The sequence below is a fragment of the Notolepis coatsorum genome (genome assembly GCF_963971535.1).
Source record: "Notolepis coatsorum genome assembly, chromosome: 2".
NCBI classification, from domain to species: domain Eukaryota; kingdom Metazoa; phylum Chordata; class Actinopteri; order Aulopiformes; family Paralepididae; genus Notolepis; species Notolepis coatsorum.
In genome coordinates, this window is record NC_140166.1 from 90,038,668 (window position 1) to 90,066,269 (window position 27,602).

A 27,602-nucleotide genomic window follows, 5' to 3' on the forward strand; every position below is an offset into this window, starting at 1 on the left:
CAACCTCGTTACTGCCCCCAGAATCACGGGGTCAAGGGCAAACCCAACCCCGTGGCAAGGCCGTAGCAGCGGAGCGCGAAGGAAGACCCAGACCCACCAAAAGGACTGGACTCCCTGGAATGGGGGCCCGGAGAAGTCCATGATGCCAGCATCAAGACCCCACCAGGCGGGCACGTAGTGCCCCGCCCCCCACATCGCCAGCGTATTCGGACGAAGGCCCCTCAGCCGAGCGGGCCCCGTCCCCCCAATAGTACACCGCCTGGCACACTGACCCTGCAACAGGCAGTCAGCATGGCCGTAAGCACACAAAAAAGGTTAACCAACGGAAGCAGGCAGCGCACCGGGGAAAAACCAGGCAACAGGCTATTAACCCTAGCCTGGAGACTGCGGACGAGACAGGCGCCAGAGGGGACAGCTGAACACAGCCGCCCCGGCGGAAGGAGCGTAAGCTGGCGGTGTTGCATGACCAAGCCTCCATTAAAAAAAACCCACCCAGAGGGGTCGAGTCAGAGAAGGCTGACACGATTGGCAGACGTCATGAACATGCAGGGGCACCCTCAAACGGTGAACCCGGGAGTTGACACTGCTCCAACACACCAGGGAATCAACCACCTTGGTGTTACCCAATGCGGTGGTTGTTCCTATAACCCCTCAAGAAAAAACTCCAAAACACACCTGCGGGTATACACCGGCTATACCGCAGTACAAGTGTTTCAGTTTTCAAAAAAGGGTTAACCCAGGCCTACGGGTCGACGAAACATTACTTCGGACCGGGCCTGGCGGTACGGGAAGCACAGGGTCACCAGAGGAGGTCAAAGACCAGCCCCACAGGCCCCTCTTCGCCATGCGTGAGAGAGGAGCGAAAAAGAATGGAGAACCAGCCCCTAAGCACACCGTACTTGGTATTCCCAGGCGGTCTCCCAACCAAGTACTAACCAGGACCAACCTGTGTAGCGGCCGAGATCCGACGAGATCGAGCGTGTACAGGATGGCATGGCCGTAAGCCATTACGACAGTGCTGAGTAAAAACGTACCCAACCAGGGTCTCCATAGCGCTTAACCCTGTGACACCCGAACCGACCTGGCATTTTTCCCCCTGAAAAAAGCCCAAGTCCCTCAGGGTACCAGAACAGCAGATCTGCATCCCCGGCGGACAACGGGTTCAACTGATCCGGACCAGCGTGACCAGAACCAGTCCCGTGCCCTAACCACGCCGACATGCCTACTCCAGGAGAAAGGGCAGATATGCGTGTCGATCTTAACATGAAAAGAAGGCGCCACCCAGACGTTCGGGCGAACCGCGCCTGGTGGCCCACCCCAAGGGCGTGAGACCCCTCTACATATGTTCAGATCCATTCCGTCATCATCCCCCAGACATGAACGAGAATCCGTCGATAACCAACCCAGATCGTGGGATGTGGTCGTCGGAAGAGGAAAAACCCCCATCTCATTTGCTTTATAAAAACGCTGTTTTAACCTCAAGCAACCAAGGCGTGCCAGTCAGTCGCCTGTTTACAGCGAGCTAGCACTATACGTGCGTCGGGACACACCCCCATCAATGAACAGGCTATTTAACCTGTCATTGAATCCCCAAGGCGCCCAGGGGAACGACAAGAGGGGTGTGACACTTCCTAACTCCAACACTTTTTGAATAGAAAAGAAGGAAGCACCAACAGTATGTATCCCAGTCTACACAGCCGGGGGTAAACATTTTTCACATTTTTACATCCCACCACCCTCCCATAGGAAGGAGACGGGTATCCCCAGAGAGACTTCCCACGCGAGCTGTACAGATTGAAAAGAATATATTGCACCTTGAGCCATGTAAAAAATTGGTTTTAGGGCTCTCCGGGGAAGAGGCACTGAACCCATACACACTCAATAATCGAATTGAATCGAATACATACACAATAGAATAGGACACCTTCTAGAGGGTCCACTCACTTTGACAATCTGAGGAGGAAGGCTCTGTACTCTGATGGCGGCTCCCTCACATGGAAAGGAGGAGTCCGAACTCACAGAAGGCCCGAATAGGCGCTTGGTGAGGAGGAGCCCTGACCACCCCCCCGAAACAGATCCATCACATGGACCTGAACAGCACACGGAAGTCCTACCAACAGAGACGCGCACGGTGACGTACTCTATGGCGGGGGAATTTCTGCGGTGCACACGCCCAATATTCCAGGCCGTGGGACCAGGAAACTCCCTCCCACCCCCCCCCCACCCCGTAACGTGCCGAACCGCAACGTGACAGGAACCTTGAAGGACAGGGGGTGTACCCAGGGGAGGAAACTAACTTTTTGGCTTACCAGCCAACTGGCGAGTATCTGATTTTTTTTACCAGCCAAACAGATTTTTTACCAGACAAAAAAATCGCTAATTGTGATAATTACTTCTTTGTATGTCAAGCCGCGTCAATGTTGTGTATGCATCTGGGTAGGCACACTGTGCCTTTAAGACAGCACAGTGGTCTTACGACAGTGCTGTGAAGTACCGTCAAGTGTTGTGGTAACGTCAGTTGGGTTGGTGTGCTGTTGACGTTGTGCACAGTGCACTGGTTGAGCTTAGCTAGCCCCTTTTCGTGACTGCGATGTGCAAGCCAGGGGCTTTTGAGCATGAAATAAAATGTCTAACCTTACGTCGTAGTCCGGTGCTTTTTTGGAAATATTATAGTCATAACAGATATACACCTAGCTGGCTGCTTTGAGCACACGGGGCTAACGTTAGCTAGCAAGCAGCTATCTAAAACGCTAACTAGAAGCTAACCACTGTATACAGTTCCAGTAGACAACATTACACCTCTGTGATTTAAATGTGTCCTTAGTAACTTATACTCGATGGTTGTACTAGGGTTGGATGCAGTTCCCCGTTGGTCAGTCTGTCTGTTTTCCATATTCTGCTGTGTTTAACGTTATCTGTTTGCGAGTGTTCCTGATGGCTAGCCTAGTAGTACCGCAGGACTTTTATTATTATATGTCCGCGGGTTGGCCAGTACTGCGCAAACGTTTATTAAACATTATATGTCCGCGGGTGGTCTTGTGCAGTGCTCTCGTGGCACTGTCAACTAAAGCGAACACTCAGAAGACGCGCACCGTTTGCCAGTGCAGTGATTGCAGAATGTTTTCTTTTTTTGTATACTCGCCAGACTGGCGAGTGGTCTTCATGAATCACTCGCCAAATGTAAAAAATACTCGCATTTGGCGAGTAAAGTGGCCTAATTTCCTCCCCTGGGTGTACCCCTGACCGACAGAAACAAGGGGGAGAGGAAAGGTTACCAGTTCACCCCTTTACGACCCCACACCCATGATACGATGTAATGACAAAAAGAGAATATGACACAGTCATAGTCAGCTCTATGAAGCGTTTGACAGCTCCACACAGCGCATGAGCCAACCTGCTATCTGATTTTTACTAAGGAAAAAACACAGAATAGAGAGGGCTCTCTAAGAGCCCCGGTCCAACATACACATGTGCTTCTGTGGCCAGTCCAACCCAGTTGTAGGTCACATGACACACACAACCCATCATCACCTACAAAAAATGGCAAAAACACTCTACAGAGGAACGCCGTTTTTCATAATGAGAGAATACATAATTCTCGATTAGTATCGGCCACAGGCCTTGCTAAGCACACACGACAGCGACCAAACAATCTTTTCTTTTAGGAAAATAAAGTTTCTCCAGCAGTTTTAGCACAACCTCAGCAATCAAGCTAAGGGTTACATCGCATCCCTACCACACAAAAGACACAATGTAGTGCACAACATGTCTGATAGGAGGATGAAAAAGTCCCCAGGGAACCGGGGGGAAACACAATCCTCTTATTTTACCCTTAATACGGCCAGTTAAAACAGGAAAACCTGTTAATATGTGAACACACTGTTCATTGTCATCACAGGCTGAGAAAAGAACATTCTTTTACTCACTTGTCACTAAGCATAGCTTCATAGGTTAGTTACCTTAGTTGTGAGTACACGGTACATATAAACACACATGATGTTTCTCACACAACAACCAGATCATTTTCAAATCTGTAACAACAACCCGATTTGCATGGAGAAGCTAACTGCCAGTGACAAAAACAGTTCACACATAACTCGCGTTGTATCCTAAATGCATTGCAGCAACACACGTTTTGGGAAAACATCGTTATTCACAAAACATTTAGAAAAGTAAAACCAGAAGACGTGTTATAAGGTCTGGTCAAACCTTGTCCTACCCGGAACGTAGATCAGCGAAGTGCAGTCTCAAGACCCCGTAGACAACACAGCCGATCCTGTGTTGCTCGAACTGGGCAGCGTCGTCGCTCCAACCAGTCGCTACAGTCCTCTTTGTTGACGCAATCCCCGTCCAGGCTCAGGGCAGGGTCGACGAACATCCCCTGTCAAAGATGACGTCGTAGTCAAGAGTGTAAAACATGTTATAATCAAAGCACGTTCAACAGAGTAGCATTAAGCTAACGGTCGCCCCAACCGTCGGTCGCTACCGCCCCTGCTCGCGAGACGCCGAGCGAACGGCGCACGCGACCAGAGGGAAGCGTGTGGCGGCGCGCGAGGAGCCGGAGCTACCCCGCGCTGGCCTTGTCCGATAGCAGCAAGCTAACGTTTCCTAGTGATCACAACCGGGTAGCGCCGCAGCTAAGGGCTGACTGGCTAACAGTAGGCCCAACCTCTGTAGGCCACGCAGTGATCCCAGCAGGCTAACGCCGCAGCTAACAGCTGACTGGCTAACCGTAAGCTAAGCAGCTATCACCTGAACTTTGTACACAATGATATAACACTCACCCAGACAGGCCGCCGTTCTGAAACCCTCCTCACTTTTTAAGAGAAAAGAGAAACAAGATGTCAACACAGCTTTACAACGGTGATTTTACCAACACCCGACGGAATCAGCACAATACCAAACTGGCTTGTGTAGCTGACTTGAACATGGATCTTCCGCTATCGAACATCCATGCACATATCTCCTCGTGAAGGAATACTCTCATTTGGATATGAAAGAAGGGGCTTAGCACGGGACAGAGAGATATCCACTCGTCCAGAAAACACAGGGATCACCAGTGTAAATGGTCGCGGCCCACTAGTTAAACTAAAATGGCTTCAGACCAAGGTCTTCTGTCGTCTAGGAGACTGAACAAAGGACCCTAGCCTGGGGCCGGTTTTCATAAACATTGTCAAGTAGCCCCCATAGCACTAACAGACAAGTGGAGCCTGCCAGCAAAACATAACTCACCAGAACCAGGAACCCACCGCGTCTCACAACAGCGGCGCATCCTACAGCCCAGCTGTGCCTTTACCGCAACCAGCACACAGCAAGGACTGCAGTTGGAAAAGCATGTAGCGGCACGAACTCCCAATACAAAAACCGGTGGAGGATTTTTAGAATGATCATCATCTTCCAGACACTCCAGTACGAAGACAATATCGCCGTATTTTCTCGAAAATAGTGAGACAGAAAATAAAGATATGATGTCAATGTATCCTTGTTTCCCAAAGCTGCTCCTAATTCTTTCTTCCAGCATGGTGTGGGGGATCTACCGAGGCACTTCTTCCTTGTGGTGAAAGCGAGAAGGAGGCGAGTGGGTGGCCCCACCCCTGCTTATATGGGTAAGCTGATAGGGGTGTGGTCAGACGAATATTGGGATTAAAGGTACATTTGTGGTCTTTATTCAGTGCGCATGCACATATGCGAGATAGTGCAGACTAGTGATGTCGAGCGAGAGCTAATACGAAACAGAACTGCTGTTTACAACTCAACAACACTAAAACTGTTGCAATGTTCTTTACAAAAACAAACAAAGTGCACAGAGACCCGGATGTCTTTATTGCAGGACAGAAGATCCAAATAGTGAAAGAATATAAATATCTAGGTATTGTGATTGACTGTCACCTCATATTCAAAAATCATATCTCAAAGATATGTACAAATCTCAAGTTCACTCTGGCGAATTTTCGGCATCTCAGGAGCCACATGTCCACAGAGGCAGCGACAATGTACATGTTTTCTCTAATCCTACATAAACTACTGTCTACCCACCTGGTCTACTGCTAACATCACCACAATACCACCGGTTATTTCTCTATACAAACAGGCACTCAAAACTTTAGATAAAAAATCAAGATCTTTCCATCATTGTGCAATTTTACAAAAATATAGACTATTAAGTTGGGAAAACCTTGTTCTCTTTAAGAACTGCTGCCTAATGTACAAAATACGACATAACTTGGCACCACCTCCACTCTGCAATCAAGTCCATGTTGGCTCCTTTGTAACTGGTGCTAATATACTAACCAACACTGTAGCACTCAACACTTTGATGAGCATTGTTACTCAGCTGATAGAGTTGTGCCCTTCCTGATGACTTGTTGTACAGAACTTGTAAGTCTCTTTGGATAAAAGCGTCAGCTAAATGACAAAATGTACAGTGACGCCACAGATTACTTGTACAAATAAACTGATTACTGATTACTGATTACTCCTAAAGTAATCTAGTTACTTTACTGATGACTTGATTATCAAAGTAACTTAGTTACTTTGAAAGTAACTAGGTTACGAAGTCGTTGTCGTCCCCCCTGCTGCTGCCACAACATAAGAATGACAACAGTCTTTTTTAAATAATGCTTTATTGAAAGTGCATAATGTCATAAATCATGATTGGCTGCTCAGACATGTCATCATGAGACGTCATCAGCCATCAGGCCATATAAGGTCACAGCTGTCCACTGCTCAGGCACTCTAGGACAGTGGTTCCCAAATGAAATAAAATAGAAAATGTATATAATATAATTTTAATTAAAAATAAAATTGTAAAACCGTTGTGTAATATAAAACATGGTATTATAGTTTGTTATTCTCATGTGTGCGTGCGCGGGCGCACGTCCAATCTCCGGTCTAGCTGACTGTACCCCTGGCTCTCTTATCATCAGCATTATGAGATAGTAACTAAATAGTAACGCACAGCCACTAGGAAAAGTAACTGTAATCAGATTACTGAATCAGATTACTGGCTTGTAAAAAGTAAGTAAATTAGATTACTATTTACTGAAAAAGTTATCAGATTCGAGTAACTAGTTACTTAGTAACTAGTTACTGGCATCACTGGACCAGAGGGATAGCCAGAGGAGACTGCAAAATCCCATTTAGAAGGAGTGGCATGGATAGTCTTATCTCACACCTAACCTGTTTTATGTTGTACATTTGTGTTGCTTTCTTTCAATTCAGGTTTTGCAGCATTCGTATGCGAGCAGTTGCCCAACATACATACCTGCGGTGCCTTCAGTCGTTGTCCACGTACCTCCCTCTCAGCTCTGTACCAGATAAATTGCAGCGTGTCTGTGGATCTCCCTTTACTCTCGCTGAGCTACCGATTCATCAACAAGGGAACAGAGGTAAGCTAAGACTAGTATGCCCTTATGTTATTGTCTACCCATATACTCTGTATGATAGCATGTACGACAGTGCTGTATATACCAATATTTATATTTACAGTATATTCTTATATTTACTGCATATATATATATATCCATATTGTCTGTATATACATGCATATAACCCCTCCATATACTTACGTATACACCTGCATATAACCCATAGCATGTACAATAATAATAATAATGTATTATAGTACTTTTACATATCTGTAGATACAATATCTACAGTATATCTGTCACTGATTCTTGAGAGTCGGGACAAAACACTTTTTAAATATAATGTTTTGAGAATACACACTATATTGATTAGAGTTATATATTCATGTAGAGAAAGGTCTGAGCTATTTAACCATGTAAAGGTGCATAGAAAAACATTTTCAACAAATTCACATGTTTCCCTTTGAAACTTGATTTGTGTTAACTCCGTCAGACACACAAAAAAGTATATAATTATAATTATTCGAGTCCAACAAGAATCTAAAGTTCTGAAGTATGTTGTAATAGTGTTTAGTTACTCTGGTATGCAATAAAATATAATATATAAACCTCAGGTGTAATTTCACACTATTCTGAAAACCCAGAGTTAGAAATATTAGCATTTTCAAACTTTGTTTTTAATTTTGATATGATAAAAAAAAGATCATACACTTTGAGTGCCACTCACGAGATTTCTCTGGTTTTTAATAGTGACGTAGAATGCCACTCACGAGATTTCTCGGATTTTTTATTTTTTTTTTGCGATCTGAAAAATTATTGCATCACCCGAGCCTACCCGAGTATAGCCAAGGGGCGCCGGCGATCACTGTGGAAAAAACCGCCCCCTGTCGTCTCCCAGATCACATAAGTGATTTTGGAATGGACTCAATGAAAATGAATGGGGAAAAAAATCCGGTACTCCACATTTTCCAGTTCACTGATCCAGCCGGGGTTACCAGAGTTCATTCTGGAGCCTCAGAGCCCAGCGGATCATGGAGTTCTACTGTATCGCGTTGGATCCATACACGTATCGATTTTTTCGAATGGTGATCAGGAATTGGAATATACCAGTTGGATACCATCTGATGGCAGGTAAGGACTCTATGTTATCAGTGGTAGGATAATCAGAGTAAGTTTGATGAAGTTATAAGCTGTTTTGTGAAATGTCTTCTTTCGGTTTCACTGTAAAAGTCTGTGAGGAAATCAACGGAGCGATTATCAGTGCGCGGCCGTAATGTGCTTGCGTGCACGTATAATATTGATCATCTAGCGTTTATTTGAAAACGATTCATAAAAAGGCCGAAGAATATCAACATTGTGGAATATTCCACTAAAAGACGATTTTCATAGAATGCTCCAGAATGAGCTGTTTTTTATATCAAAACGGGGGCTTTTCTAACTGCTCTGAAACGGAAACGACGCAATAAAAAAACAATCTGCCTTCACAGCACTGACTGGAAAATAGTCTTTGATAATGCGATGGGCAGATTAGACACATAGCCATAATTTAAAACATAGATTAGGCGATATTAACGTTAACATTGGCGCCGATGGTGGCATTCAAGCGGTAAAACGGAAAACCAGGCGTGGCGCTCAAAGTGTTAAGTAAATAAGACACAAGAGGATGAAGATCTAATGCTACTTTATTACTTAAACAACATAAACTGAAGAAGGAATTTGTATTTTCTCCATGATTAACAAAAATAAACATCTGACGGAGTTTTACAAAATTGGATTTGCATCTCTGCTAAATTTTTTACAGATGGAAGTGACAATAATAAGAACTAATAACTCCTTGTCTTATACTGATCATTTTGTTAACTCAATTGTAATAAACAACAAACTTTACATACACTGTTTCCAACTATTACAAAATGCACCGTTTCCAACAACAAAAACAGTAATAGAGAACAGGACCCCTTCTTCTCGTCCCTGTTTTCATCTACCTCCTCTACACCACTTCCTGATCTCTACTTTCTCGCCCACTTCTCCTCTTCCTTTCCTTCTGCATTTCTGATTAGTTTCACTATGATGTCTTGAACTGGGCAGGAACAGACATCCTTCTTGCCACATTTGGGCTGAACCTTTTCTGTTGGACCATGGGGATGCAGAAATTCCACTTTCACATCTTGTTGCTCATTATCCACATCGATGGTCTTGGCTAACCAGTCTCCATTACTAAGGCTGCTAACAGTCGTTACTGTCACCGTACCCTCAGGACCTTTCAAAGGTTCTTCGTCCAACTCCTCCATTACATCTTCCATCTCCATACCATCTTCCATCTCATTTTCCATCTCCTCCCACAACATGGCCAGAGGTCTCTTCTTCCTTGCCCTCCGTGTATCACTCTGCTGTTCTCCTGGGTTGCCATGGTAATAGGAGGTAGCTGGGCAGAAGCACTGGCAATCCAACATCTCGCTGCAAAAGCAGGATAGTTGTCTGTTGTGGATCCTGTCCTTATGTGCGATGATCTGGTGTATTTGTCTTGTTGAGGGAACCGGTTTGAGAGGATTCATGAGAAGTGTGTCGTATCTTTGCATGTCTTCTTCCACAATGTGATACAGCTGAACACCATTCAGACTGTTTGAGACCTTTTTGAAGAATATGTGTCCATCTGTCACATAATTTCCTCTCAGGACCAGGTTGTCAGCTGTTCTTTTTACTGTTCCGCCAATGCAGTCTGGTGCGCCCTTACCATGAGAAGTGGGGAAGAAGTTCCACGTTGTCCTTTCAAACTCCAGAAGAAAAAAGTTCTTCTTGTTCTTGTTTGCTTGGATCATCAGACCAAAAGTGCACGGTGGTAACCTGTGGATATTTTGTCTTGATATCTTTTAGGACTGGATCCATTTGTGTCCAGATTGCCGCAGCATCCTGTCTCTTTGACTCTGACAGTGTGCAAAACCCTGCCTTTCCACCCTTAGTGTAATACATTCTGGTATGGAGTGTTATCTGTGGCAGATTTTGTCCGAAATGGCAGGCCTGAACTTCAGCTTTATATTTGAATTTCCAGGATTCTGAAAAGTCAACATGGACGATTGCTGTACTCTCATCACAGGACTCAATTGTGTTGCTGTATTCTTTTGACTGGTTTCGCACTGAACACACATGTGTTGTGGTTTCCTTTCTGAGTTTTTGCTCATAGAGTTTGATGAGCTCTGAAAGGCTGCCTCGGTGTTCGACAAGCTTAGTGTTGATGTCGATTCCATTGCGTGTGTCTTCTTGAACTCTCTCCCACTGCCTCCATTGAACATCGATTTTGTCTTGCTCTTGGGTTGTAACTGTACCTTTGTTTAGACATCGTGAGCAGGCGCGAAGAAGGCAGGCCTCACTTGCTGGAGAGCAACAAACTAATTGAAAACTGTCATCCAGTTTGTTTGACTTCACAACACCAGACATTTTAAGGACCTCGAGCATTAAGCATGCATTTTCATGTATTTGACACTAGGGATGCACCGATATGAAAATTTGCCTTCGCTACCGATACCGATTGTTCAACTAACACAATCGGCCGATACCGATACCGATATTTGTGGCAAATTTCTTTTTTTTTTATATTTTTTTTTCTTTTTTTTGTAATATATATATTTTTTTGTAATATATATATTTTTTTTTTTATGAAACTACTGTATATTTGTGTTACAAATTGTGCTCACCGATATGAACATAGCCCTCTTTACTAACTTAAAAAAAGGAAACATCAAGAAATAGCACTATCTCTCTCCCAGTATGTTGCAGGGCTGCAGCTAGATACTAGTTCTCCCAGTATGGTCTACCGGCTGGGCTGCAGCTGGATACTATTGTCTCAACCAGAGTTCTCAACCAATGAAATTTTGATTGACAGTCGATTCTGCCAATTACGTCACACACCGCTTGCACCCGCCTCTGCTGTTACCACCAATCGGCAAGCGCGTATAAATTTTTTACTTCCGCTTGTGTCCGCCATTGATTTTGACGAGAGGTATTCTACAACAACAACAACAACAACAACAACAACAACTTAAACGAGGCATAATGATTTTACTGCAACGAATGTTATAATAAAACAAAGCCTTTCTATACATGTGTCTGATTGAAAACTTTATTAACAGATTGCAGAATGGGTAAAACGCAGGGCTCTATGAGCAACAGAAGGAACTGAGCTAGTATGAACGCATAATGCTTGCTACGTTCGGGTAAATAATATGCTGATGTTATTGAACGTGTAACACTAACTATATAACGTTAATGCCACAAAACAAATGCCTTGTTAATCATAAGTAGTAACTTTGATGCAGTAGCTTGTGTGTGTGTGTGGGGGGGGGACTGGGGACGGCGTTGTGAAGGTCGCGAGTGAACTTTTTTTTGTCTTTTGACGCTACACAAATTGATGGATATTTATCGGCTACTGCCATCGGCACATTCGAGCTTATCGGCCGAAAGGCTGATTGCAGTCAACAAGGCACTTATCGGCCGATACCGATACCCGACCGATACATCGGTGCACCCCTATTTGACACAGACATGTCTTCCGATCAGATGCTTTTGGTGCTGTGACATAGAAGGGCCTCAGAGCACAGAATGAAGAATAGCTCAGCTTTACAGTGGGGTTATTAATCTGGAATTCAGTGTGGAGGTTGAGCATGGAGTCTAGCAGGATCATTATCTGCCGCTTGATCTTGTTCCTGGTGATTGTGTCAGTCTTATCCGTCGTCACACGTGCAGAGTTCAGGAAGAAATCCTGAACAGTCTATGTTATACCCTGTATTCAGGGGCGTAGCTGGGGGGGGGGGGGGTAGCTTAGGATGATTCCAAGGGCCCAGCACTGGGGGGGGGGCCCAAACATTTTTTTTCTTTTTTCTTTTTACTAGACATCACTCAGGTGTATTATTGCTGCTCTCATTGATACTATGTTTGTTTCTGAAGTGTGTGTGTGTGTGTGTGTGTGTGTGTGTGTGTGTGTGTGTGTGTGTGTGTGTGTGTGTGTGTGTGTGTGTGTGTGTGTGTGTGTGTGTGTGTGTGTGTGTGTGTGTGTGTGTGTGTGTGTGTGTGTGTGTGTGTGTGTGTGTGTGTGTGAGATATATAGAGAGAGAGGGGGCTTTGGTAGACTATTGCATTGGTCCATTCATTGAAGATGAACGCAATGCGACATCCTTTACTAGGCTCACCCACCAACAGTGCAGGTGCTGAACTGCTGATCCGAATGTATAGGTAAAAACCATATTATGCGTTTTCATCAATAAAGAAATTGCCAAAAAAAATCCGCTTGCGCGCTTACGCGTGCTCGCATTCACTGGGGGCCTACAAATACATTCTTTCATGGGGCCCAGAATCTGGAGCTGAGGCTGCTCCTTTTTTCTCATTAACTTGTAGGTTAACCCAAACTCTTTCATTTGTTGAAGAAGACGATACTTTTTAAGAATCGTGCCTGATGACACACTCAGTGCTGGTTTTTGCCACCGTGGGCCAGGAGTTTGTTTGTTTGTTTTCAGCCCTCTTTTGGGGATGTTGTGGAATAGAAGGGCCTTTTGGATTTTCGGATTCCTTAGTTTGCTTCCTGATAGCATCTTCTTTGTTTCTGTGCCTGGAGAGTCCAGTGATGTATTTGTAGCCTTTTTTCTGCGCATTATTGTTTTTATCAGGTTGTTTCGTTGCTTTGTTACATTTGTAATATTCTCTTTCATAGTTTTCATTTCTTTTGAATGCCTTTTTCGCATTTTACTTCGTTGCTTTTCCTGTCTGAGAGACTCCCTGCACTGTCTGGCATTGTTATCTAGAATATCCTGATCTGATTTTTATCTGATCCTGATTTTTCTTGAACTCTACACTTGTGACAACTGATAAGATTGAGACAAAATATTATCCTGTTGATCACTCCATACCATAATGTATTACACTATGGATGGAAAGAGTCAGATAAAGGATGATGTAGCAATCTACAGTAGACACACATGGACCAGTCCTATATTAAGAATTATTATAAAGATATTAAGATGAAATATCCACAGTTTACCACCGTTCACCTTTGCTCTGATGATCTAAGTAAACAGTATAAGAACAAGAATAACTGTTTTCTTCTGTCTTGTATCCCTACTGGGTTATGAAATTGTACATCAATCAATCAACCACGTAGACAAGTGATATATTTATATTTATGTTAACACATGTGCTGGGAAAGTAAGACAATTATTCAATAAGCAGACCACAGCCTGCCCATGCTCTAAAAGTCATAAGTGTATTGTAATGCATGCTATTATATGCACACTTCTGTGCAGATACAACTCTGAAATAACATTTAAATCCTTTACCATGTTCAAAAATAGTATAATAATAGCATATTATCAGGTTATTGATGGATTTGTCAACTCCGTCAGCTTACACGTCAACTCCGTCAGACACAAAATCTGATGGAGTTGATGTCTGACGGAGTTGACAAAAAGGCAGACATTTTCCCTCCAAGCACTGCAGCTAGCTAGTTTTTTGGCAGTTGCTAGCTGTCTTAATAATCTCACTGAAACACTTGAATTCAATCCACTATTGTTTTTTAAAAGTATAATAACGGAGAGATGGTGTTGACATGTTCCAGCTGTGACCATAGGAATATTGACATTGTTTGTCTAAAATATCAAAAAGTATCAGATTTACCAGACCATGTGTGGTAGTGTTGCATCCACCACAGGCAGGGACAGGAAAAGGGGTCCTCAGGGATAGAGCTGGCCATGCTATTGCCTGATTTAATTAGGTTTATGAAAAAGTCTGACGGAGTTGACATAAACTGAGGACACAACTTTGATAGGCAGATTTCTATGGAAAATATTATTTGAGTTTAATGGCATGCATTGTTTTATACATTTATAACCCTTATCCTTGATTTGATATGTATGTTTTCACAAGTGGAGAGGTTTTTCAAGTTTTTTTGGGCCGGTCAATAATGTGACCCTTGCTGAGGACAAGAAAATTAACATGGGAGCTTCTAACCACAGATTATACATTTAAACAAATATCCCCCAAAAAACAAATATATGTGCTAAAACATAACATCAGTATACACAATACCTTTAGATTGAACTTTGTGAGTATGTCAATCATTATTAATTTCTTTATTTTTTATATAAATTAGACTTTTCTATGTAGGACATGTTTTATCCCGACTCTCAAGAATCTGTACATATCCTGATCTTACTAGTTATGCTGCTGGACAGTTTGACTACTACCATACTGTCTTTATACCTGTACCACTGTACATATTATACTACAACTCTGTAAATACATCTGATTAGCACTACACTCAGTATACACTCACTAGTACTAATTTGTATATTTTGTACCCAGTTTTATCACCTGTACATTTTATATTGCTGTTGCACTTTACTGCTACATTTGCACTCTGGTTGGATGCTAAACTTCGTTGTACTGTATTTGTGCTGTATAATGACAATACATTTTAATCTAATCTAATCTAATAATGAAAAATCTTGTCTACTTTGACATTCTAGATTGTATTAGAAGTTAAATGGAAATGATGAGAAATTTAATTTCTTCATTTTCAATATCTGAAATGAAGAAGAAAAAAAAACTAATATTTGTACTGTCTTTTACTATCATGCACTCTGCTACTAATGAATCTACCTTGCCTATATTACTACTAATGAGGTTTCATTGCTATAATGTAATAATATGTCGATGGTCTGTATGTTGTGTATGCAGGCTAATCTTTGATCATGTCAGTGGTAGTACAGCAGCCTCAGATGACTGGGACTCAAGAATGGGACTCAAGCCTGCTAGATTGCTGCGATGACATGAGTACATGTGAGTATCAACGCCTCAAGCCTGCTCATACCCATCGACAGTAGCCTAACTGAAATGCCTGCTTCAAAAAAATCTTTATTTATTTAGCCTTTGTTTAAAGGAACATGCCAACACTCCTCCGCTGCAGCTGCCCCCACCCTCTGGAACGCCCCTTTCCAACCATATCCGTCATGGAGACACTCTTTCATCATTCAAACAAGCCTTCAAAACCCACCTTTTTACCCTGTCAACCCATGAACTTTTTGACCCCAACAACATGAACAACCCATTTTTTCCCTCTCTACTAAAATTGTAATGTATTTTATTGTTTTGTTAAAGCGTCTTTGAGCATTTGGAAAAGCGCTATATAAATCCAATGTATTATTATTATTATTATTATTATTATTATTATTATTATTATTATTATTATTATTATTATTATTATTATTATTATTATTATTATTATTATTATGGGAAAGCTATCCATCTGCAAGCTAGCCTAGCTTAACACAAATTAATGAAAGCGGATATGCATTAATTTGTGCTAAGCTAGGCTAGCTTGCAGCCAGATAGCTTTCTGCTGAACACACAGAGAGGAAATTGGTATCTATCTTCTTATATGACTCTGGGGAAGACGGTAAGTGCATTTCCCATAATGTTGCTGTGTTCCAAGTTACTATTTAGCCAGTTCAAGTTAAAATCTCCCACCAACAATAGTGTAGAGGTCTAAGCACTCGGGTCGGCTGGGTAGTGTAAAGGTCTCCGTCTTCCACCCAGTCCCGGGTTATATTCTGGTATGTTCCTAGGCCCGGATATGAAAAACTTCAATATTTTGGACTATCAATATCAATGGACTAAAACATGTATGGAATATATTGTCATAGATACAAATAATTTGGTTGATTGATTGATTGAACATTTTAATTAACAGATTGCAGAATGGGTACAGTACAGTACAGCTCAATACACACAATTGTTAAGGGGATGCAGACCAGAGAAAGACTTTCGTCTTGTTTACATCAGGGTCCCCCATTTTCAATTCATAATGACAGTTCATGAAGTTTATCTTGGAATAATGATGGATAAGATCGTTATTTGAAGAAGCTCTTGGTACCCAAACTCCTGTATCCAATAATAATAAGACGGGACCCTGATGTAAACAAGACGAAAGTCTTTCTCTGGTCTGCATCCCCTTAACAATTGTTTGTGTAACGGCAATTTTTCCTTTCCAATGTCCGGTTTTACCTTGCACATTACTTCACAGGTAGGGTATGGGAGTGATCATACACAGTAGACACAGCAACACACACAGATGTCCAGTCGTGATTCCAGGTTTAGGTGTATTTATTGCTTGAAGTTGCAGTTGTACATTCCATTAATGCCAGTGTGGGTTCTGTAGGGATTATATGTTTTTCTGTATTTATTTGGTATCTCTTTCTGCTTCTGGCTGTTGAGCTGCTGAGCTGCTGTTACTGAGCTACTGTTACTGAGCTACTGGTAAGAACGGTGTGCTCCTCACTACCTGTGTCCTAGTTGATTACTGCACCTGTGACCCTCTAAATACCTAACCAGTGCTGTCAAACATAAAACCCACCACCAGGTGTCCAATAATAATATTACAAATAATAAATAATATGCCACCATCAAAATGGCTCCTACACCCGGCCCCTAATTGTCCAAAGTGTAATGACAATTAATACTAAAATCATATTCAGGGAGCCATATTAAAAATGTACAATTTTCACATATTTTTTCTTTTTCTTTTTTTTACAATTTCATTGCCAATTTCTAAAGAAAATACATAAAATAAAAAATCTTTTTCAAACTTAGGTACTAAAAGCCTGTTCCTGTAGGCATGTTGTACATGCTGAAAGTCTGTTCCTGTAGGCGTGTTGTGCATGTTGAAAGCCTGTTCCTGTAGGCAGGGCCGCCTGGGAGAAATGCGAGGCCCTGTGCGAGATTTAACGTGAGCCCCCCCCCCCCCCCCCCCAAAGGTAAAAAAAAAAAAAAAAAAAAAAAATTATATATATATATATATATATATATATATATTTTTTTTTTGTATATATACAGTCAACATATTCTTAAATAATAGCGCTGCCCGAGGCGGGGCATGATACAGTCAACATATAGCAAAAGAGAGAGCGAGAGAGAGCTCCCGTTCTACAGTCAATATACAGTGTACAGAGAGAGAGAGAGAGAGAACATGTGTTTGTCATGTGTGTGTGTGTTAGAGAGAGACTAGAGCATGTATGACAGATTCAAAAGGACAAAGATCAAAAGAGAGAGAGAGAGAGACACATTGGAAAGAAATTGAAATGCTATTTGGCCCTAAACAGAGAGTACACAGTGGCAGAATACCTGAGCACTGTGACTGAAGATCCTTGAGCACAGCCTAGCCATCGAGAAAGGCCGCCATAGGCAGACTGTGTGTGTTAGAAAGAGAGAGAGAGAGAGAGAGAGAGAGAACATGTGTGTTTGTCATGTGTGTGTGTGTTAGAGAGAGACTAGAGCATGTATGACAGATTCAAAAGGACAAAGATCAACACTTAAATCCAACAAGAAGAGCAGGGTATACCAGAGAAACCAAAGCAAGGAGCCAATGGCCGACATCAGCTAAATAGGCTAGCCAGGTACTGTGAGACACCAGGCCACACACAGCTTTGGCCAATGGCCCAACGCTACCCAAGCTACACAAGCTACACAAGCTACACCATTCACACACAGCACATGTCGTATCTCCAAATGTTGTGAAGTAGCATATGTTTTGCCTGGAAAAAAACATCGTTATTAACAAAACATTCGGGAGGGGAAGGAAGGAAGAGTGGGGTAATGTCATGACATTTTCATTAATCTTAGTTACCTGCACGAGGTAACTAAAAGTGGTGGAGCAAGAGCATACCTTTGCTCCCCCAAGTTCAATAGTGGGAGAGCAGAGATGCTCCGAATGCTCTTATGGCCAGGCGTCTATGATTCACTGATACAAAGTAAAATAGTGCAGTGCAATAAAATAGTTATCATCGTATTTTTTCGGGAGGCCGGTAAGGAGTGCATTACAGTAGTCGAGTTGGCTTGAGATAAAGGCATGGATCTGGTTTTCAGCGTCCTTTTGATTTATAAATTTATAAATAATTTATAATTTTTTTTTTTTTTTTTTTTTTTAAATAGATTCAGGGCTTTTCAGAAAATATTCGGGGCTTGAGCCCAAGTAGCCACCCCCAGCCCCGCCCCTGGTGCTGCTAACACTAATGCTATAGTGCTGGGTCACTGTTTTAATGTTCCCCGCCGTGGGATGTCACTGCTTTTCCCTCCTCTTAACCGGTTTATTGATGAAGGTCAGTCGGTAGCTAATGTGGGGGGTTTTGCTGAGTCTTATTTACCCTTTTTACGGGTGAATGGGTTGACAACAGGGCGCAGGGCGGGTGTGCCGTGGCTAGACAGCCAGGTAGCATCGATCCTGTGCCCCGGCGGGGTTGAACGGTGTCCCACCCGGAAGCCGACGCTTGAGAGCAGGTCGGCCCGGCAGGTGGCAGTATGGACTGATGAGAGTTATACTGCTACAGGATGGAATTTAGCGGCGGCCAGTGTTGTGGCTCAGCTGACTGTTTTTCTGTCCACATTAGCGTCGGGTAGTGGGGCTACAGGACCAGCCGACGCTGAAAACATTTTGCATGTTTTTGGTGTTATAGAGATCTTGACTCAGTCGCAAGCTATAACTGCAGGGAGGATTAGGATGCTATCAACGCTTGTTAATAGGCATTTCTGGTTGGAGCAGTCTCCTTTTGGGGAGGAAGAAAGGTTTCTTCTCCTCACAGCTCCTCTTTCCGCGGAAGGACTCTTTGGTCGTTCTGCGGAGACGCGGGCGGTTGTTGACCTAGGTCCCACACCGCCTCACGCTATGCAGCCAGAGGTTGGAGCACGGCCTCGTCAGCGACTGTGGCGAGGCCCTCGACAGGCGGCCATGTTTCCCCCGCCAGTGGTACCCTAGGCGTCGAGTCAACAGGTGTCCACAAGGCCGACAGCCTTGGCGGCCGAGGGATTGGCCATGTTGGATGTGCTCGGCTTGGAATATACAAGCCGTCGCCGTCCTGCCGCGAGCAGCCCGCTCCCCGATCACTCCCTCCCCCGTCACCAGCGGAAAAGAGGCTCTGATCGTTTTACTTTGGCTGCGGGCCGCAAGCCTTCATTGAAGCGCATGCGGCCCCACGTTTCGCTTCTCATGGGGACAGGGGCTGACACCCAGTTGATGGCTGAGCCTGGGTCTGTCCATGAGAATGTTGTGCTGTCACGTGGCTCCCTCGCCACGCGTTGTGCGATTGGTGAGCCTGGTGTTACGGCTGCCACTGTCGACGGTGGTCAGCAGGGGGACTTGAGGCCTCTTCGAAAGAATGCTCAGCACGGGTTACCCCGACTTCGCCTTCACCAGGCGGGGTATCACGTTGATGCCTCCCACTCCCGCGAGATCGGTAGTGGTCTGAAAAGAATAGGCGCGCGTGATTTAGGTGGTAGCAATATCACAGCAGGGCTACGGTGTGTAGGAACCCATGGGGTCCTCACGCCTTGCATGTCTGGCTGCAGAACAACTCCTCAGCATGTTCTGTTGGCGAAGCAGGCCGTAGTCGTGGTCCCGAGAGAGGACGCGATGTCAGGCATCTACTCCCGTTATTTTCTGGTGCCCAAAAAAACGGGAGGTGTCAGACCTATACTGGATCTGTCCGCGTTCAATCGTCTGATTGTGGCGAGACCATTCAGAATGTTGACCGTCAAACACCTGCTACTCGCTGTCAGGGTGGGAGACTGGTTCACCTCCATAGACCTGAAGGATGCGTATTTTCACATCCCGATTTTCCCTCCTCACAGGAAGTTCCTACGGTTCCTATTTCAGGGCGTAGCGTACGAATACCAGAGGTTGCCGTTCGGCTACTCTCTGGCCCCCCGCACATTCACCAAGTGCGTAGAGACTGCGCTGGAGCCTCTACGTCGTCAGGGGATATGAATTATTTTCTATCTCGACGACATGCTGCTCCTCAGCCAGTCGGAGGAGGTCGCCAGGTCTCATACCAGGCTGGTGGTGGAATTCCTCACCAGGCTGGGTTTTGCTGTGAACTGGAAGAAGAGTACGCCTCTTCCCAGTCAACAGGTGGAGTACTTGGACTTGGTTCTGAGTTCAAGACCCATGAGGGTAACCCTCTCGGAGCAACGGAGGGTGTCTATCCTCCACGCACTCGGGGTTTCCGTCCTGGAGGGACAGTCACGGCGCTGCAGGTGATGCGCCTGCTCGGTATGATGGCATCTGGTCACGCTGTGGTCCCTCTTGGCCTCCTCTTCATGAGGAGGATACAGAGGTGGTTTTCCAGTATGAGAATAGACCCGGTGAGGGAAACGGTTGACGGTTCCTTTGTCGATACGGGGGGATCTCGCCCACTGGAGGAGGACTGGTATCCTCACCACCGGGGTCCCCATGGGCAGCAGGCGTTCACACGTCACGGTCTTCACCGACGCCTCCCTCACGGGATGGGGGGGACGTGTCGGACCAACGCAGTAGGGGGCAGCTGGACGATCCATGCTGCCCGGTCTGCCCTGCACATCAATGTGTTGGAATTGAAGGCGGTCCTCCTGGTCCTCAGACGGCTCGCCCACTTGGTGGTAGGCGAGCACGTTTTGGTCAGGACGGACAGTATGACAGCAGCGGCGTATATCAACAGAGAGGGTGGAGTATGCTCCATCCGTCTGCACCGGGCGGCGGTCGAGCTCTGGCTATGGGCGTCTCACAATCTGCACAGTCTGAGGGCGCTCCACATCCCTGGCAAGGAGAATGTGGGCACGGATGTGATGTCACAGGGCGGTCCTCGTCACGACGAGTGGGAACTGCGCCAAGACGTAGTCAGGCAGATCTGGGATCGCTTCGGGGAAGCTTCAGTGGATCTGTTTGCGAGCAGACGATCTCACAAGTGCCCCTTGTGGTTCTCGGTCAGCCGGGTGGACAATCCTCCCTTGGGTATGGATGCCTTCTCAGTGTATCCATGGCCGCCCGGGCTTCTGTACGCCTTTCCCCCCACACACCTGATAGGTCAGTTGTTGGAGCGGGTACGGTGGGAGCACAGGACCTTAATCTTGGTTGCGCCGGACCGGGGCACAGCTGTGTGGTTCCCGGTCCTGATCCAGCTATTGGTAGCCCCACCGTGGCCTGTTCCTTGGTCATCGCGGGCCCTCTCTCAAGCGGCGGGGTCGCTGTGGCTGCCCCCTGTGCTGGGCCAGCCTCTGATGGTTTGGCTGGTGAGAGGGTGAGTCTGGAGAGGATGGACCCTTCTGTGTTTGACACCATCCGGAATGCGCATGCTCCCTCCACTATCGCGCTTTACGCGGGTAGGTGGCGTATGTTCCAAGATTGGTGTAAGGTGGGGGGCCGGGACCCAGTGTCCTTCCCCCTGGATGCTGTCCTTACTTTCCTTCAGTCTCTCCTTGATAGACTGTCGGCTTCGACGGTGAGGGTATATGCTGCGGCTATATCCTCTTATCATGAGGGGTTTGAGGGTGTTGTGTTGTTCAGCCACCCTCTTGTGAAGCGTTTCCTGCTTGGCGTTCGGCGCCTTAAGCCAGTGACACGCTCTCTGGCTCCAAGTTGGGATCTTCAATTGGTCCTCTGTTGGTTGTCCAAGGCCCCGTTTGAGCCTCTTGAGCAAGCGCCTTTGGAACAGCTGTCGTTCAAGACTGCGTTCTTGCTGGCCATCACCTCCGCTAACACCCCCTGGGGGTGTCAGGGCGCACTCCACTCGTGGGGTGGCGGCCTCTGCCGCCCTGTTAGGTGGGGCCTCGGTGGAGGACATCTGGTCCTCACCGGGTCCCTTCGTAAGGTTTTACCTCATGGACATGACCGGGGGTTCTGTCTCCCAGGCGGTTCTGAGGTCTGGAACCTCTCCTGCTTCCCGTATTTCGGTGGGGTAGCAGGGGTGTGTGGGTGTGGACCACAATGTGTTGTGTCACACGTGGTCCCACCTGTGCTGTGCGTTTAGGAGGTTTCTGGTTCCCTCTTTTTCGCACTTGGGTGGAGTTGACTGCCGCCCCCTCTTCACTAGGAAGGAGGGGTGCCGGGACTCCCCTCCCCCCTACTGTGGGCTTTCGGGTCCTCAGGGGGTGCATTTGTCGGTCCTTGCGTCTGCTCTGTCCCCATATCTCGATGGCGAAGAGCAGGACGCGATTCGCCAGTACGACTATATAACGATAGGTTATGTATATAACCTAGTTATATGAGTACTGGCTGAGCGTCCTGCTCTTAGCGTGCCCTGAGGTCCCTTGGGAAACTTTTCTGTTGGAAACTGTTTTCCGAGGAAGGGCGAGTGGTGACCACGCCTAGTGCTTTATAGTACGTCACTAGGGCGGGGCCTGGTCAGGTGCTGGGTGCATTTGTTTTATTAGTTAATGAAGTACAGTAGGTACTGGAGATGAGGTATATCTCGATGGCGGAGAGCAGGACGCTCAGCCAGTACTCATATAACTAGGTTATATACATAACCTATCGTTAACTCGTGGCTGGTCCTTAAAGTGTTAACATGTCTTATTTCAAACTAGTGGCAATAAAATATTGAAAACAAACAATTAGTTGTTTATTTTACTTAATTTTTGTCTGATTGTGTCCATACATCACCATTACAATACAGAACTTTGAGGGTGTTTTCTAGTTTTTATGCATTTTACTTACACACAAAGACATGGAACTCCATTTCCATATTATACCTACACACACCAAACTTTCCACATTTCTTCCTATCCATATCTTGCTTCTAATTAGAAAAGGGTTTGTTGATATATCATTCATAGCCGGGTCCGGGTTTATAGTATACATTGTATACCAAAACCAGGTGAATTTTTTTGTATGACAGTATTTCCTGATGTATGGGCTGATAAAAGGACATAGAAAAAGTTTAGTTTTAAACGTATCAACAAAATGAAACCAAGTTTTTTAATCTGGCATTATCCATGTTGGTGATTTGTGTCTTGGCAATATATGCAAATGTAAGCATATTTAATGAGGAAGTGCTCATTTGCATATATAAACATACATTTCTGAAAACTTGCAATATATTTTTTCTTGGTTTATATGTACATAACAAACTGGGAACGTTTCAGCGGCCGGCGACTGTATGTATCGGGTGAGGCAACAGGGAAAAAAATTTCACCTCATAACACTTTGAGCGCCAGCTATTATCCTCATCCTGTAGAAAATGTGCCACGCTTTAAAATCCTCATCCTGTAGAAAATGTGCCACGCTTTAAAATATAGGCATTTTCACTGTGCGTCGCGGTGTTTGCAGGGCTATAACTATATTCTATAGTATAGTTATGGAGACAATACTATGGCTCATTTGACAGTAACTATCCCTTGTCCAAAATATAAAAAAGAAAAAAATAATTCAGGTATACGTTCGCGTATCATGCATCATGAATGCATCAAAGGGGGGGGGGGGGGTCGTTTTTGATGCTCTGATCGTCAGCAGCAGCATTTTTTTTTAATACTACAGTACATACGTTGATCGTTGCGATCGATGTGAAATCATTGTTGGATCAAAGTAGGATTGATATCATATAGTCCTTACCTTTACTAGGAGGTATCCCAAAAAGAATATTCCAATTGTCTGATCGCGATTTCCAGTATTGATGTCCATCGGGTCCCTGACATGAACTGGCACAAAATATGCATGCAGTGTGCTGAACGCGTTTCAAAGTGCTCGGATGAAGCGATTCACTTGGCTTGGTCTAAATTATCTGCCCGTACCATATACGATGTAACACACTGTGTGAAATAAGGTTTCAAAGGGTAGGCGATACTGCCACCTAGCAGGATTTGGCCGGTATTGCACTCTCGGCATCTCAGAATGAGTCCCAATGATACGCAGAGGTCCGTGAGACAGCATAGAATAAGAAAATCGAATAAAAGAAAAAACTATGAAAACCCGAGTTTTGAAATCTATGAAACTATGAAATCTCTGGTTTTGGCGGTCAACTGCTGGCGAGATAACCAGAGAAATCTCGGGGTTGGCGCAGAAAGTGTTAAGAAAGTTATTATTACGATGAGATATAAGCTACATTATCAATTATCTATTTTTTTCTTCAGGCTGCTACGCCTTCTGGTGCTGTCCCTGCTTCGCCTGCACCACCACGGGGAAGTTTGGAGAGAGCAGGTGCCTCCCCCTGCTGGACATATGTAGCCCGGCCGCCCTGTCAGCCTGCGGCATTCCACTCTTCGCTCCTCCTGCTAGTCTGAGCCTGCGGGTTGCCATCCGCCACAAATATGGAATCAAGGTTCGGTGCAGTATTATCATTTCTCTGTTTAATATGTATGATATGTACGTCCCCCCGCCCCCCCTACACAGTTCTCCCTGCAAGGTGTATTATTAAAGTAAATCAATCACTCTGTGAATCTATTTGACTGGAACATCTTGTGACTCAGATGAATTCTGTTGTATATTTTTGACAGTCTCATTAGTGTTAGTGCTAACATTCACTTAATGGTTATGGTTAAGACATGCAGTTAGGGTTAAGGTTAGGGTTCGATCACGAGAAGGGGAACTTGGTCAATATATTACTTATGGCTATAACATTTCCCTGTGGTCCATCAGTACTTCATTTACATATTTTATGCGAGATCGGGCTGATATTTTCCCCTGTGTCTCAAGTAATTTCCTGTTGGCAAGCACATTGCCCAAAGGAAGTTGCCCAGTGTACCGCCACCTTTTATATAATGAATGAATGAATAAAAAAGGACTACAGCGACCGCCACCAACTCTGCTCCCCTCTGCTTCTTACTTCCAGGGGTCCATCTGTAAAGATGTCTGCGCCTCCTGCTTCTGTGTGTGGTGCTCCTGGTGCCAGATGGCCAGGGAGATAAAGACACGGAACAAAAAACCGGTCGTCATCAACATTCAGGTCGCGCCGGTGATGATGCAGGCCGCGCCGATGATGCAGGCAGCGCCGGTGATGATGCAGGCAGCGCCGGTGATGCAGACCAGTTATGGGTACATGACCTAATAAGCAAACCTGAAAAGCGGTCCAAGATATATATATATATATTAAGGCTGTCAAATATATCGCGTTAATATCGCGTTAACTCCCGATTCTATTAATGCCACAAATTTTTTTAACTCAAGATTAACTAAAAAAAATAAAAAAAACATTTTTTTTTTTTTTTTTTTTACTAGACTTCACTCAGGTGTATTATTGATGCTCTCATTGATACTATGTTTGTTTCTGAAGTGTGTGTGTGTGTGTGTGTGTGTGTGTGTGTGTGTGTGTGTGTGTGTGTGTGTGTGTGTGTGTGTGTGTGTGTGTGTGTGTGTGTGTGTGTGTGTGTGTGAGATATAGAGAGAGAGGGGGGTGAGAGAGATGAGGAAGGGGCAAAAGAGAAAAAGAGCTGGGAGAGTGTGTGTGTGAGGGAGAGAGGGGGGTGTGTGATTAATCAGCCCTTGTGTGTGTGAATGTAACAAGTTCCTAACGTTTTCTTTACCCTATTATTTCATGCACACTTTATTCATTGTTTTAAATTATTATTTTCTTTTAAGTTATTTTGTGCATCACTCTGTTTTGAATTTGATGCAAATTTGCAATGCATGAGGGTCATCCTTTTGTGTTAAATGGCTGCACAAAGCAAGCATTTGTTGACTCGCATGTTGATAAGAGTATTAAAACTTGGAACTTGAAAAAGATCTGTTTAAGGTAAAAATAAATAAAAAGAAAAATGCGATTAATTTGCGATTAATCGCGAGTTAACTATGGACAATCATGCGATTAATCGAGTTAAATATTTTAATCGTTTGACAGCACTAATATATATATATTCCACCTGTCACATCTTCCCTGAGGAGATGAATACAAAATTGTTGACAATCATGAGTGTGCTCTCCCATCATCCATGAGAATGATTGACTCATTGACACCAGCTGAGTGATGGACTCATTGACACCAGCTGAGTGTGTGTATATTAAGAGCGACCTTCACAAATAAAATGGTTGCTTCCTTGATACACGGATCCTGTTTGTCAGCGTTTTATTCCTTCTTTCTATATACTGTATAGTCTGTGTTATGATGTCTAGCCAATACGCAATAGCCGACATTCAACAGGTTATGGGCCCAGAGCGCTAGAATCATGACGACCAGACAATCGGAAAGGAGTTCGCGTTGGTCTCGTCTAGCGTTTGACGGAGATGAACAAAGGTATGAACTGTGGGAGACTCAGTTCATGGGCCATCTCCGGCTACAGAGACTAAAAGACACTCTCGAAACGGATCTTCCTGACGAGGCGTCTGCTGACGAGTTGAGAGAAGATGATGAGAAAAACGCATTGATATACGCAGAGCTCATCCAGTTTCTGGACGATAAGAGTTTATCGCTGGTAATGCGAGAAGCTTCTGATGATGGACGGAAAACCATCGGAATATTGCGCAATTATTATGCAGGTTCAGGGAAGCCGAGGATTATCAGTCTCTATACGGAGCTGACTACACTGCAAAAGTCTAGCAGTGAAACAGTGACTGACTATATTATTCGGGCAGAAAGGGCAATAACTGCACTGAGAACCGCAAATGAGACTTTGAGTGATAGCCTACTCATGGCTATGGTATTAAAAGGACTGCCCGAGACATTTAAACCGTTTGCGATACATGTCACACAGAGTGATGAGACTATACTGTTTTCTGAGTTTAAAGGGGAACTCCAACATTTTTGGAAATTAGCTTATTTAACATCTTCCCTGGAGTTAGACAAGAAGATACATACCTTTTTTGTCTCTGTGCGTGCATTTTAGCTTTGGGAATAGACGCTCCGTTAGCATAGCTTAGCTTCATCACTGGAAGTGAGGCAGGACAGTAGCCTTACAGTGCCTTACAGTGTATTGCAAGGTCTGACATTGACCAAATTTGATATGCATGACCTTGGTGGGCTCTAGGTCAACTCCTGAAAAGGGGGTCAATGTCAGACCTTGCAATCAAAAGTTAGGGGGCGCACTGAAATTATGGCAAGGGTTATTAGCCCCCTAACTGTTGATTGCAAAGTCTGACATTGACCCCCTTTTCAGGAGTTGACCTAGAGCCCACCAAGGTCATGCATATCAAGTTTGGTCAATGTCAGACCTTGCAATACACTGTAAGGCACTGTAAGGCTACTGTCCTGCCTCACTTCCAGTGATGAAGCTAAGCTATGCTAACGGAGCGTCTATTCCCAAAGCTAAAATGCACGCACAGAGACAAAAAAGGTATGTATCTTCTTGTCTAACTCCAGGGAAGATGTTAAATAAGCTAATTTCCCAAAATGTTGGAGTTCCCCTTTAAGCCTAAGCTCAGGAGTTTTGAGGACCCTGAAAAAATTCGCGATACCGTGTCGGATGACAATGTTATGCGAGCCCAAGCCCTGTCTGACCGGGGTGCACAGAATGCCCAAAGCA

General features: G+C 44.6%; 1 protein-coding gene across 1 annotated transcript; it reads left to right on the top strand.

Moving 5' to 3' along the window:
• The first annotated feature begins 7,238 nt into the window (after positions 1 to 7,238).
• On the top strand, positions 7,239 to 26,193 carry LOC311222782 (cornifelin homolog A-like). The gene is made up of 4 exons (XM_084307410.1): positions 7,239 to 7,388; positions 15,090 to 15,191; positions 24,282 to 24,469; positions 24,980 to 26,193. The coding sequence occupies exons 2-4, from the start codon at positions 15,104 to 15,106 to the stop codon at positions 25,193 to 25,195; spliced, it is 492 nt and encodes a 163-aa protein (XP_084163536.1). The 5' UTR covers positions 7,239 to 7,388; positions 15,090 to 15,103; the 3' UTR covers positions 25,196 to 26,193.
• Positions 26,194 to 27,602: the final 1,409 nt, after the last annotated feature.